The sequence below is a fragment of the Rhinolophus hipposideros genome (genome assembly GCF_964194185.1).
Source record: "Rhinolophus hipposideros genome assembly, chromosome: 19".
NCBI lineage: Eukaryota > Metazoa > Chordata > Mammalia > Chiroptera > Rhinolophidae > Rhinolophus > Rhinolophus hipposideros.
The window spans coordinates 49789853-49804764 of record NC_138065.1 but is presented as its reverse complement, the minus strand read 5'-3'; the positions used below and the strand labels follow the sequence as shown (position 1 = coordinate 49804764).

General features: G+C 48.1%; 1 protein-coding gene across 2 annotated transcripts in view; it reads left to right on the top strand.

Annotated features, from left to right (window-relative positions):
• Positions 1-779: 779 nt before the first annotated feature.
• Positions 780-14912, top strand: part of PRRX1 (paired related homeobox 1) — a 68050-nt gene continuing 53917 nt past the window's right edge. For both annotated transcript variants that reach the window (XM_081025636.1, XM_081025637.1), the window contains exon 1: positions 780-2060. In XM_081025636.1, coding sequence (XP_080881762.1) covers positions 1820-2060 — 241 coding nt within the window. In that variant the 5' untranslated portion in view covers positions 780-1819. The remainder of the gene's footprint in view (positions 2061-14912) is intronic.

The following is a 14912-nucleotide window of genomic DNA, read 5'->3' as shown; positions in this document are numbered from 1 at the left end:
GAAAAGGTGACGAAATTGGCCAGATTGCTGGGAGAGGGGAGCAATTATCATAGACTCCTCGAGTCCTGTCCTCCAGTTAAATAACGACGTACATTTCCTATCGCCTGGGGAGGGGGGCTGACTAGGGAGGCGGAGAAGACTGGAATAGATTCGGAGCCTTGGAGATCCTCTCGCTCAATCCGCCTTAGTCCGCAGAAGTGTGGGAGGGTCCCATTATTATCGCTCCCGTTATTTTATTACATTACTTAATAGGCTGTCTCTACAGAGCCAAGCACAGCCTTCAGATGCTTGCTGTCTCCCAAGTTCTCTCTCAGACGCTCCTCCACCCCACCCCCCAGCCACCCCAAACCTTCAGAACGGCAAAGACACGTTAAAAAACAAAAATTAAAAAGGCAGAGGGAGAATAAAATTTGATGGAGATAGTTTCGAATGTTTTCCAACAAGTTTCCCCGCCGCTGTTATCAAAACATGCAAATGAGATTTTCCAACAGGGTCCTAAACAAATCTGGAGGCGTGAACGCCGCCACAGCAAAATAATCAACCCGTTTGAAGTGACTGTGGGTTTCAGTTTGTCTTTTCTCCCTGTGATACTATTGCAGGGGAATGATAATTAGACCTTTACTTTAAAAAGTCCGAAAGGGCTCTCTCGCTTTCTCTTCCCTCCCTCTTCTCTCCCTCCTCCCTCTCTCCCCCTCTCTCGCTCCCTCCCTCTCCCTCTCTCCCCTCTCTCTCCCTCTCTCTCTCTTGCTCAGATGTTGGCAAAGGGGTTTTTCTTAATCAGACTGTTTTTTGGTCCGAGGGAAAGGAGGAAGAAGGAGATTGTGATGGAGAAAAGGGGTCTGTAAAACGTCAGGCACCGCACAAAGGCTTTGCCACGTAATTACAGGCTCCTATTAAGTCGAGATCTGCCCTCCCAGGGGTCTCCAATTTTCTTGTATTCCCTACAAAGCCTCCTCTGCATGCCAGTTTGTGCCTTTTGAAGTGCCAGAGAGCTTCTTGATCCAACTGAGAAGGAAAAAGGAGCTCCGCAAGAAGAGGGGGAGCGAGAGAAGGGAAAGGGGGGAAACCCACCACCACCCTCCTTCGGACTCTTGAAGCCCTTTTTTTTTTTCTTCTCCTAACGAAAAGTAAAGCGAGAATCCTGCCCTCCAATACATCTGCAAGACATCACCCTCTCCTCCTGAAACTTTAGTCACTCCTGAGAATCCACAGGAGTGCCGAGAGGGGGAACACGTTTTCTTGAAGATGTTTTAAAGCTGGAACAAGCCTTCTTCTGTTGGTGCTTGAACTCTTGCCTGGGAATAACTTTTTTAACCTTAAAAAAAAAAAAACTCACTTTGATTCTTCTCTCCCACCCTTCTTCTCTCTTTCTTCTGTTTGCCTGACTCCCCCGCCCCGCTGGCCTGCCCTCTCTTCTCTCCCCCTTACTATTATTTTTAGTGTGTGCGTGTGGACGCTTCTGGGGAGGTAGAAGGAATTTTTTTCTCCTGACTTGAACGTAGGGTGACTTTTGAATTTTACTTTTTGGTGTGGATTATCTCTTTGGATCGCGCCGGACTTGGCCTCAGGAAAGCAACCGGGGCTGTCAAAGGCTGCTGGTGGAGAACGCTGTGCTCTGCACACGGGGGTCCCCCGCCCTCTTTCCACTTTTTTTTGTCCTTCCTCTCTCCTCTTCTCTCTCTCTCTCTCTCTCTCTCTCTCTCTCTCTCCACTCCCCCCTCTCTCTTCCCCACTCGGCTCCTCTCCCCCCTCGCGCCCGCAGCGTTTGGTGTTGATTCGAGCGGGAAGAGGGGGGTGGGTGGGATCGGAGGGGGAGACCATGACCTCCAGCTACGGGCACGTTCTGGAGCGGCAACCGGCACTGGGCGGCCGCTTGGACAGCGCGGGCAACCTCGACACCCTGCAGGCGAAAAAGAACTTCTCCGTGAGTCACCTGCTAGACCTGGAGGAAGCCGGGGACATGGTGGCGGCGCAGGCGGACGAGAGCGTGGGGGAGGCAGGCCGGAGCCTGCTGGAGTCGCCGGGACTCACGAGCGGCAGCGACACCCCGCAGCAGGACAGTGAGTGAGGGGCGCATGCCCGCAGGGCTGTGTGTCCCGACCCGGGGCGGGGGTCCGCGCTGGGCGGCTGGAGCCGCCGAAAGTCAGGGACGAGGAGAGGTGGTGGCAGTGGCCGGAGGAAGGGCCGGTCCCAGACGGGGCAAGGGACGTAAGCAAAGGAGGGCTCCGCCGAGGGCGTAGCGGGGACAGACGCCGGAGGGGAGCTCCGAGGCCCTGCGGTCCGGAGCAGGGACTGAGCCGCCTGGCTCCCCTCCGCCCCGGCGGCCCGATCTGCCCGCAGACAGGTTACAGGGCTGGGCTGGGAAAGGCTCCCAGAAGGGTGCAGACTGTGCGGGTTCGGGGCTGAAGGGACAGAGGAGGTGGCACACAGGAGGCGAAGACCCCGGGCGGCTCCGGTGGCACAGGGCGTGCGGGCTCCCGAGCTCGGGCGTGTGGGAGGGGCCGCGCGGAAGCCCCCGGCCGGTCTCGGGGGTCGCCCTCTGCCCCCTGCTCTTGCCGCCCCTGCAAATGGGCTGCAGACAGCAGCAGAGTCAAAGGTCCGAATGACTCCGTTAAGGGTGAAACCCAGCTCCTGGCCCGCAGGATCCCGCGGCAGAGAGATGCGCAAGGAAGCGCAGCCTCCAGTCCCCAGCCCGGTGTCACTTTCCGGGAGCTCTCCCTATGGGCCCCAAGACCTCCAGAAAACTCCACGCACAGTCTCCCTTCCACAGAGTCCCCGGCTGATACCGCGCCCCCAGGGAATGCCACCTCGGGTTATTAACCACGCCTTAAAACATGACTCCAAATGTTTCCATAACGTCCCTGAGTCTGTAACAGACCTGTCACCTACCTCTCATCCCAGGTGACAAACTGCCCCCTTGAAGTTTGCAAGAGTCTGAACTTGGCTTCCGCGTCATTATTTGCTGACTGCTTCTAGTATTGTCTTCACATTTGGAACCTGTGCGAGTAGGGGGACCCTCCGGCATCCTATGACTTTCAAAAACCATAGCCAATGTCACACTCTCAAAAAACAGACAAAGCAACAGGTCCCAGAAACAGCTGGAATCAAGGCCTGGGCCAAGTGGTGGGAGCCCCATAGCCCCTCTAACGCAGGCCGCAGGGAGAACCCTTTTCTGGGGCAAGCTGCCTGCCCTTTGCTCTTCCTTGGTCCAGGCCAGCGCTCCCCTCAGTGTTTTTTAGCCAAAAGCAAGATGGGACCTACGTACTCGCAGAGGCAGAGGGCAATGGGGACTCTGACCTGGTCTGTCATTAGGGAAAGATGGCCAACTCTGAGGAAGGCAGATGGAGAATCCCCAGGTATGGGTGCCAACCAGCACAGCGGCAGGGTCTTCCTTATGGAGGGTATTGGTGCAGGGGTGGGGGTGGGGGTGCTGCTCCTGAGGCACATGCTGGCAGCTTGAGTGGTTTGCATAGATACTTTTAGCTCCAAGAAAATGCACTGTGAAATAATACAATTACTTTTAAACTCAAAAGGGTAGGGAACAGAGTATTCCGCAGTTTCATGTGCCTATCCCCCAGCTTCCCTAATTCTGCACTTCCTGCCCTTGTTCCTCTCTGGCTAATGATGAACCGCAACATTTATCACCATTTGGAGCATTGGAGGCTGGACAACAGAAAACAGGGTCTTAATGGAACTGCTGCCAGCCCCAAGAGCAAGCAGAGGGCTGTGAAAAGCAGGCCCAAGGCTGGTGGCTGAGCAAGCCCAGGGCCCAGGCCGGCCACAGCAGGCTCCAGATGCTACAGGCCTGGAGGGATGCCGGCCTTTCCCGTGGTTTGGCTCCAAATGGATCCCGCGAGAAGCGAGCTTGGGTTCGTGGTGGCCTTCTAGTGGGTACGCAGCAAGGCTCAGCCAACGAGGCTGGCAGGAAGCGAGGTAGCTAGTGAGAGGGGACCCAGGGATGGCTCCTGAGACCCAGGCCTTGTGCAGCCAAGGGGGCATTGAGCACGTGGCGTCTGGTGGGGCACACGAGGATGTGCAAAAGGAAGCAGGCTGAGTTGGGGACTGTGTGTCCAGATGTAAGGGGATGAGACCTTCGGAAACTTGCCCACTTGATAATTGAGCATATTTCTGAGTTTCAAGGAATAAGGAGGTCTAGTGGGGAGTGGACCCTGAAAGGAAATGGAGGTTCAGAGGCCAGCCAAGGGAGGACGCTTGAGGATGATGGTCAACATACACTTCATTATGGAAGGAGGTTGAAGAATGCAGAGTATACCTGGGACTGGGAAAATAGCTGAGAAAAACACATACACACATCGGTGTGACAGGCCTTGCTTTCCAGATATGGCAAGCGGCCTAACAATTTTTTTTTACTTTTAGAAACAGTGTTTCCTCACCCTCCTTCCCCACCTCTGGAAAGAGAATAGGAAGGTCTGGTAAGTTGGGTGACAGCAAGCACGCAGGGGGACCCTTGTCCTTGGTTCTTGGGCCCCCACCAGAAGTGGCCCAGAAAGTCAGGACCACTTAGCCGGCTGGGCCTCTGGTCCAACGTGGACAGTGAATCAGGAAAGAGGGGCGTCTCCAGGCAGAGAACTATAGCTGGGCTCAGAGCCCGCAAGGGACAGAGGCCTCACCAAGAGTCAGGCGCTCCTTGCAGCCTGCTGGGAATCTGTCTGCTGCAGAGTGGGGAACGATAAGATAATCTCCTTTGGAGAGATGGGTAACATTCAGAATATGCTTTTCACTCTTCCAGCTATACGGAAACAGGCCCTTCCTAAATTTTCTTTTGGGCTATAATTAGTAAGACAGATTCCATTTACACCTGCAATCTTAGGTCATTAATATTGCAAATTTGCGAATTCTAAGGGCCCGGCCTTGGCAAAGAGGAGCTAAGTATCCTGTCCAAAGTGAAGGCTTCCCGCTGATTTCCCACCCTGCCCACTGCAGTTCTGTTTCCCTCTTCCTTGAAACCCACTCCAACTTTCCTCTCTGTAGTAGGACTTCTTTCCTCAATTACAGATTCTCCCAGCCCGTAAATTTCTCCAACTTCTAGGTTCAAATACCTTCAGGGTTTAAAGAAACGGCTCTTTAACACTGTTAGGAATCCAGTGGCTAGTGGGGGAGTTTGGAGTGTGAAGGGGGGTGCTGTTAGATTAGGGGCAGGCAGGGAGAGGAAAGAGGAACAGGCCATAAAACAGGCAGACCTACTCCTAGGAGGACAGTGCATACCGCTGTCATTTCTTAATCTGAACTTGTGCAAACTCTTTAAAAAAAAAAAAAAAACAGCGCCTGCCTTCCACGTTCCCAGCCTCTAAATTAGTGAAACCAGATTGTCCTAATAAGACCTTTTGTTGGAAACACATGTAGTCATAAAAAGGTAGACGGAAAGTCAATTAGACACGCGCGCGCGCACGCACACACTCACAAGCGGGTGCTAAGTGTGCACCAGGCGCAGCTGGGTCCCTGGCTGGGGCGGAAAGCAAATGCAGCACATCCGCGCGGGAAATTGATTTGTCACAAAGGCAGAGGTGTAAACGCGGGACGGAGGAACCGCCCGCCCAATCCTCCTGCCACACTGCCCCGGCCCGGCCTCGCCAAGTCCTCCCCGCCAGAGAAACACCCAGGGGAGCGGGGAACATTCTCTCTGGTGCTCCCTAGTTGGTATTTGCATCATAAGATTAATTTCCCTGGACTCAGCGTTTGCAACACCTATGGCGCCGGAAATTTTCTTATGTGGCACCACCCTGGGACCCTGGAGCCGGTGCTGGCACTCTAAATTTGGGCCTCAATTATCTCGACTCAAGGGGGAGTGAGGGAAATACCTCATTTTAAGGGTAGCCTGGAAAAAAATTCTCTTTAGAGGAGGCAGTGAATTCCAGGATCAAGGGAGGTCACTGAGTCCCCAAAGTCCAAAGTCAAGTCCAGGGGAGAAGTGGTGAATCCTGTTTATCTTACATGCAGGGGCAGCGGCTGGATGGTCTCCTTCTCGTAATAATTTGGAGACATTGACAGCCCAGTGACTCCCACCGCTTTGGAGCCAAGGGCCGCTGGAGTTTGAAGTGTCAGGGAGGTGGCCTGCAAAGTCCGAGGCCGCAGGCTGCCAATACTCCCTGGGCCTCACTTCTCAGCTGAGGCTCTTCGGAGCGTTTCTCCCGCACTTGAGGCGTCGCGCCGCCAGCATTTTGGCTCGGGGACCTCAACCTTCCCCGACGCGCTCAGGTCAGAGCGTAGGGGGAGCAGGCGGGTAGTGGTGGGTCACAGGGAGCCCTGCAGTTCCTTCAAGTTCCCAGGGCCGTCCGTCATTTTAGATTTTACAACTCGAGTGAATAAATCATCTCCAAACCAGCAAGGTGTCACCCACTCATCCCTCCCCCTTTCCTGCGCGAAAGACCCCCAGCACCTCAGAACCAAGGGCATCGTCCTACCCCACTGGTCACTCCCGGCCAGCAGCTACCTCCGGGACCCTTTTTCATATTGAAATGGCATCTGTAGATTTTCAACTACGAGGACCCCTAGACCGATTTGATTTTTCTTTTACAAGATGTGTGTCTTCTACAATTCCTCTCCTACATCCTGTTTACCTGCTCCCTCCTTCAGCAGGGCACCCCACTAAAGCTGACCCCCAGCTTCTGGAGAACCTTCTCCATCGTAGAAGCAAGGGGCCGCAGGCACGGGATGTGGTAAATCTCTGCAGGAGCGTGGGCTGCCCCCGCGCGCCTCCCGCTGCTGGCGGTGCCAGCTTTTAACCGTTCGTGAAATATGTATTTCCTTTCTACCCTGTCGTAGAGATGGAGTCAGCAGAAGGCTTAGGAGGTACAACGTTTAGAAATCGGGGGAGTGTGTTTGTAGAGGAGACAAGGCTTGCGTTTTGCTTATTATTATTATTATTATTATTATTATTATTATTATTATTATTATTATAATTGCGGGGGGGGCGGAAGAGTTTTTTTGGGGAAGAATGCCCCCAGGAAAAGAAACGTGAACCGTGGGGGCTCAGCAACCCTCATCTAAGCTATTTGTTCAACCCACAGGACCCTCGCTCGGAGTATTCTCCGAGCTAGAGGGTAGACATCTACGGGGACTATTTGATAAGGGACAACTCCCTGGGGCCACTAGGTAGCCAAACATTTACAGAACTACCTGTGCGCGCGCGCGGTCTGCAATCCTTGGGCGCGCTCTGTCTCGAATTCTGCGTTTGAATTTGGTGCGGGGCCGACAACCACTCCTATCGTTCTGGGGGTGTCCCTTAGGGCCCTTTTCCACTGTACTAAGAGGATGCATGCGTCAACAGATTATTATTTGTCCACAAGAATTTGGGTTCTTGTAAAATCAAGTCGTTCGGTGCAAACAGCACTCGGTTAGAAAGCACCAGTCTCAAACAGGACCGACCGACAGTTATCAACAGACTGCCACACCCGCCTGTCCTCTGCCTACGCTGTTTCTTATTAAGTCAATCAGTGAGGAGATAACATTGACAGGACATCTGAAGACGAACAGTCATCAGTGTTTCGGGGTCAGTGGGTTTGTTTTCCACGTGTGGAAGTTTTGGAGTAAGAGGTCTCCCGCGGTTGGAATCTTAACAGACTCTGGGCTTCGTTCGTCTAATGTAGTGAGGCAGCCACAGAAAATTATGGGCTATCGATTTTAGGTTTAAGACTTGTAAAAAATCATTACATTTCACTTGTCCTGGAACCACTTTTCTTGATGAAAAAAATATCTGGGAAGCTGATTGCAAGCGCGAGAGCCACTTTCAGGGGACGGCGGGGGAACAAAGGCACAAAGGGTGGTTGGCGAACGAAATTTTATGAAAGACAAGAAAGAAAACATGTCAGAACAAATCAATCACATACACATGAGACTTCTCAGAAGATCCTGAGGACAATCGGATCTTAGGGGTTCTACTGTTTCCGTGGTTCTGAAATACAGGAATAAGGGTCTGAAGAGATGACCAGAATCCAGCCCCCGTGCTGCACCAAGTAATGAGGGAGCTGGAATTCCCAAGAACTTTGGGGCTTATTTTTACCATTAGTGATTTCCCCAGACTCAGCTCCACACGGGAAATAAATCTGAAAAATGTGTATTCATTCGAATCCCCAAGATCCGAGTTACGAGAAAGGACAAGGACAGGCCCCTCTGGTTCCTATTTTGTCTGCTTTCGCGGAGTTATTTGCAAGCGACTGGAAATTTTCTGAACGCGCTCGCGGAGAGACTACAGCGCAACCCCCACGCAGGAATGGAGACCCACTGGGCCTGAACAGCTGTCTCTCTTTGAAGCTCACCTTATTTTTCTGGGGGGGGGGTACGTTATGGGGGAGGGGGGATTAATGAATTCAATAATTTAGAGAATTTAACTTTTAAAACCGAGTCCACAGTTTCTCAGATTTTAATCTTCTCCATGCCTCCCTCCGCCCTTGGTACTTGTGCCCCCAGTTCCAAGGGCGCTGGGGCGCAGCGCTCCGCGGGTGGCACGTACCCCGCCAGCCTAACCAGACGCGCCTCTTCTGTCCTTCTCCCACCTAAAGGGGGCGCATTCTTCCAAGGCCGGGGCTGGGACCGACCTTACCCTGCCTTCAAAGGTCCCTGGGTTCCCACGGGAGGGACATGCTGGAAGACCCCTCTACACAAGTAGCAAAAGACGTGAGCTATAAATATCCTGAAGATATCCCAGGGACTACATAAATAAATGCTACATATGTGTTTTAACAGGATCGTGGAGGTAGCTGGTAGGCGGTCTGCCTTCCTGTCCTTTGAAAGGAGGGTGCTCAGGATTCCGGGGTGAACTGGAAGGGTTAGAAGGATGAGCCGGCTCAGTGGGTGCTAGGGCTGGTGCCTGGTTCCCTGGGGAAGGAGAGGGTTTGTCCCTGTGGAGGTGAGACATTTCTGCATATGCACTCCAGGTGTGAAAGAAAGAGGGACAAATCTGAGAGATGGAGAGTTGGTAGGATCAGTGAGCGGCTGCAAAACTGCCACAGAAACCCTCCCAGTACTGCGGTCTCCAGGTAGGGCAAAACACTAGCCGCCACCCTAGCGTTAGACCCTGGGGTTAGGGTAACTCTCTTTCCCTCAAAGGAAGAACGATCACTGCCCTACGTCTTGTGTGCCTGCAACTTGGGAACCCAAAGCCAGTTCCAGTTCCCAGATCTGAATCCTGGCCTCCACTGTCCTCCCTTTGGGGGAAAGAGTTTCAAGACTTCAGGACATAGTATGAGGATACATTCTTAACCGCTCTCTGTAAATCTTAGAATTTTCTACTTCTCTCCTTACCACACCTTGACATGGGAAGCCAACAAGACAAAGCAACACTGGAAGCAACAACGTGGCAGAATGAAAATTTTGTCTTCTTAGTCTCGATGGTGGTTCATACATACCTTTCAAGAGAATCTGAGCTTCGGGTTCACTAGAAACAGAAGCACGAGGCCAGGGCTGTAAAGGAAATTGCCTTCCCACAAACGTTTGTCTGGGAGTAAAAACATTCCCCCCTGTCCACTTAATTTCTCATCATCAGTCATGTCATTATATTTTAAAGGACCTCACAGTGCTGGAAGGTGGTGGAGTTATAAATAAGCATAAAAACAGACTGGCGCTCTCCCACAACTCTAAATATATATGGGGAGGCCAAATCTTTTCAAAGAGGATTCAGATATATGACTCAAAGGGTAAGGGGCCCCCCTCAATCAAATCCTTGCGCCAGGATATGCTAAGTTTAATCAACTTGACTATGGGTACAGCGAACGGCTTAGCCAGAACTCTGGATATATACAGAGAGCCACATTTTCTCAAGTTTCCATTGTATTTACCCACATAAATTCATGCTAGTACACAAAGGGCTCAGTACTCTGGTAGAATTGGCTTGGGCCCAGTGGGTGGTAGGGGTCTGGGGTCCCAGCCTCCTGAACTTGTCTACTGTCCTTTTCTTCTTTGCATTCCCTGTGCCCCAATGGGCTGTCCAAGACCTCTGTGCTGCAGAGAAAAGTGGTGCGAGAGGCCCCTTACTTGCTGTTTTCCAGAGTCTTCAGACCAGGAGAGGGCTGTTGAGCTCAATGACATGCAATGTACCCGGTATTTTCAAGCGAGGCTTGGGGAACTAGTTACCATTCTGTTTCTTTTCCAAGTAACTCATAAATACATGAAGTTGAAAGTTCCGATGGAAATAGGTATTGAATCGCAAACTCTATACCTGGGCATTGACATATATTAGCATTAATCCAGACTGGGAAGTGACATTAAATAATTATGTACACTGTGACTTTTCATTTTTACCAGTGCCACGTCCCTAAATACTAGTCTGGATTACAGCAGGCATATTGCACTGGGCACCTGCCAGACTATCGCCTGCGTTCAGTAAATGCTTACTAAGTGACAGAATGCACTCCCCATCTATAGTGGGTCCCTTTCCTGTCTAGCCTAAGTTCTAGGGCCCCTTGCCCCCCTACCCACTTTATACCCTTGGCCTTGGAGATCTCCTCTAGGCTCACCGTTTCATTAACCATCTCTATACTGATGACTACCAGGTTATAGCTTCAGGGTCCCCTTAGAGCTGTAGATTCATATATTCAGCTACCTACCGAATCGACATTTCCATCTGAACATCACAAAAGTGATTCATCCTCAAGAGCGAGAAAACACGACACTAACGAGTTCTCTTTCCCTATTAATCCTCTTATAGCTTTCCCTATTTGCCGGTATCACATGTGGGTGTAAAGGTCAGAAGTGTCTTCCTTGGTGCCTTCCTTTACCCCTCCGTCCAATCTATCCCCATCCCAAGTTTACTTTCTAAAAATCACGTGACTCCATCTCCTTTTTTAAACCTCTACTGTATCTCACCTGCACTGCTGTCCCAGCCTCCTAGCTAGTTGGGTCTCCCTGCACCCATGCTTATCCTCCCCTGTGTGCAGGTGATGGACAGAGAGGTTATAACAGATCTTCAAAGAATATTTGCTGGATACATGAATGATGAATACCAGTACATTCTTTTACACACATATAGTTTTTAAAAACCATGGCTTTCCCCTTCTTTAGAACTCACAATTGCTTTTTCATTCTTTTCTGTATCAAGACCAAATTATTTGTTCTGTTTTCTTTTTATCACCCTGTATAGTCTGTATTTCCATCCCTGCCCCTGCCTGTGTGGAACCACCAGTTTCCCTACTTTTCCCTCTTGTGCTCGCGAGGCTAGGATATGTGCTCTGGTCTCCTTTCTGCCTCTCTGACTTCTGATCTGAAATGTCTTTGCTCCCTGCCCCTTTTCGCAAAGTCACCCATGCTATCTTTAAGATTCTGTTCCCAGTATATCTCCCTGTGACACCTTCTTTGACTGCTCCATCTCAGACAAATCAAATCCCTTTCTCAGTGCTTACTGTAATAATCAGCGCCTTGGCAAATATTGCTTAGTTATTTTCCAAATAGTTATGATTTTTAATTTATCTTGAGAAGTCCTTAAGGTTAGAGACTTTTTTGAGGGGGGAGGGGTGAGGGCATATTCCACAGTGTATAAAAAGCAGCAGTATAAGCAAATAAATTAAATAGATCATTTTGGGGTGTAATCTGATTCTGCAATCTTCGCAATTTCTGCCTGCAAGTAATCCTTTTCTTTTTCACTGTAAGAGTAATATCAAAGTGCACTACTGCTCATTTTAGAAGCTGTATTATTTTACATTAAAAAGTTTAAATAGGAAAGTCAAGCCACCTATATTCCACCACCCTGAAGTAGACACAGTTAATAGTTTGGCGTTCAAATATTTCCTTTTTGTTTTTTATACAATTTCTGTATTAACTTTCTTGATGACTTATTTTTTTCTTTAATCACTGGAGGAATTTTTAATTCCATTTTGAAAGGTGGTGTTTCCCCCAAATGAAGAAAATACTCAAACATTGAGCCCACTTTCTCTCATCAGAAATATTAAACAAACACACCAACAACAAACAAAAGTTCCCCAATAATTATGGGAGCTGTGACATCACAGTTCTTTCCCAACATTCTTCAGTTCCAGTAGGTATATTTCCAGCAGTAAAGTCCTTCAGAGTAAACAGTTTCTTTTTTCTTTTCTGCTTGTTCTAGCTGGGAACCCTCCCTAGACATGAGCACATGTCTCCTTTTGAAACTGGAAAAGCCTGCATAATACCTACAGGACATTCTGAGACCACAGTTGAGCTCCTGCTCAAAAAATTAGTCTTTACATGGTAAAAACGATGGTAAAAACATGGTAAAAAGTAAGAAAGAGCTCTACAAAACGAGTAGGGGAAGAAGTATCTTAAGAGATTGAAAATTTGTCTATGATTATGGATCCCTGGATCTTGAATTTTCATATAGTAAAAGTTTTAAGACTCAGACATGCTTTTGCATAAAAAGGAGAAGGAAAATCACCATTTATTTCTTTGTACCTGGTAGCATAATGATCAGGTAGGACAGTGACATATTCCAGGACCCAGAAGTATGTTTTGACAGAGCAAGAAACACTTAACAAAACTCAGAGATAATGCATTTATGCAGGCATGAAAGTCTACAGTACGCCAGCCCTTATTTAAAGCGATAATTACAGTGAAAATATAAATTGTAATTATGAAGTCCATTTAAAAATCGTTCTCCGGCAAGTTGACATGAAAACATTTTGCCTGATGAATGCAAATATTTTCTGTAGGCAAAGTAGTAACAAATGACATACAATCATGTCGAACAAAATTTTTAAATTATGAATTAGATACATCTTAATAATTCATCTTTCTCCTCATGAGAAAGTGGGAACAGAGAGAGTAATCTCATTTGTGAGGGTTCAAAAACCACACGTGCCCAATAAAAGTTTCTGCCATTCCCCACATTGCCTGTTTCTGAGGGGGAAGGAGAGCCACCCAGCGAGTCCTGTGCTCGGAACCAGATGTACCGTTCAGCTCTATTCCTCCAGTTCAAGGAAAGACCACAGAATGAATCCTCAACACATTTTAGAACTAAAACAGAACTTAGTTCATTAATCACAAAAACTGGAATCTGCAGTTTTGCTACACGTATTTCAAAAGCTGAGTCCCTTCTGACAAGAGAAACAGAATCTTGCGCTGCTCCGTGGACTCTGTGTCTGTTCTCAGCTTCCCTCAGGGAAGAACAGATTTTTCTGGGTGTGATCACTTTTACTCAGAATATATGGAGTGCGATTTAAATTTCTATCTTTTTTTTTCTTTCCCCCAACATTCTCCTTTCTCAGGGTGGTGAGGATATCTATTGTCTGCACTGTTTCAGAATTTTTTGGTTTGGAGATTCAGGGCTACCTTGAACAGTCAGGAAATTACAGCAGTGTTTGGGAAGGCCTTAAAACGTGCAATCATTTTAACTGAATTAATATACTCAGACTGCTGGGTTTTTTCTTTTCCCTGTTTTTGTGTTTGTTTTTATATAAATTGATGTGTTACTTTGTCTTAAAGATTCATAACATTAATAAATATGAACAACAAAGGGAGATTAAATATGAAAGTGCTTCACAAACTCATAAGAACATATACTGATGCTATTAAGCTTTAGGAAGTCAATTCTAAGAAGTAGGTAGGGTTGGCGTGATGATTTTCATTTTACAGACAAGAGAACTGTGGTTTGGAGAATTTTAGCCAGCCACTGTAAAGTGACTTGAATCTTTCTTTCCTGATCCCATTTTAATGTTTTTTTCATTGTATCCCATCATCTTTGATGTCAGCCAAATTCTTTTAGATGCCTTATTGTCCAGTGAAGCAATACTGAGGTAAGGCTAGGAAGGCAGCATGACACTTTACAAAATGTTACCAAGCTACACAATCTCTTTTAATTCCTCTGGGTCATGTTGTTATATTAAGTGGGCATCTTACTGCACTGCCTAGCTTCCTCATGGGAATGCAGGAGGCCAAAAAGATATTGCATTTGTGAAAATATTTGACAAAGGGCTAAATTTGTATATATTATTATACTATAAGGGATCAAATGGGGAGTTTTCTCAATCAAGTCATCAAGTAAAGATGAAAACCTCAGAACGCGTTTCCATGTGTACCCAAGCCTCAGAAAGCAACATTCTTTCATTTAGATTTAAGGACATCAAGAGTTTCAAAGCATTTCACTTTCTCTGTTAAGTTATGCTTGCACAATATATAGGAGACCCCCATATCCGCAGTTTCACTTTCAGTGGTTTCGGTTACCCGCGGTCAACTGCGATCCGAAATTATTAAATGGAAAATTCCAGAAATAAACACTTCATCTGTTTTAAATTGTGCACCATTCTGCGTATCGTGATGAAATCTGAGTCCTGCTCTGTCCCACCCAGGACGTGAATCATCCCTGTGTCCAACGTCTGCCTATGCTCCCTGCCCATTAATCATTCAGTAGCCATCCCAGTTATCAGATAGATTGCCACAGTATCACAGTGCTGGCTTTCCAGTGACCCTTATTTTGTCCTTGTTTTGTAATTATGTCCCCAGAGCACAAGAGTAGTGACGCTTGTGCGCTAACTGGACGCTGGCAATTTCGATGTGCTAAAGAGAAGCCACAAAATGCTTCCTTTAGGTGAAACGGTGTGCATGTATGTATAGGGAAAAACAGTATACATACCGTTTGGTACTATCCATCGGCATCCACTGGGGGTCTTGGAAGATATGCCTCACGGATAAGGGGGATAACTGTACTTGCTGGTTGACTTTAGACAGACAAGTCTCTGCATCTCAATTTCCTTATCTGTTAAAAACGGCACATTACCATCTATCATGCTGGTTTGTTGTTTGGAATAATGAGATAATATAAACAAGCAGTTACTAATACCCTATTTTCCTTTCACTTGAAGACATTCAAATAAACACTTGCCCTTTTCCTGCTCCCCACTTGCACAGCTCTGACAAGTATCACTTATTCTAGGCTTCGGTACATCATCACTGTGGTTTCCCAATGGATGTTGGAGGCCATTTAATGTCAC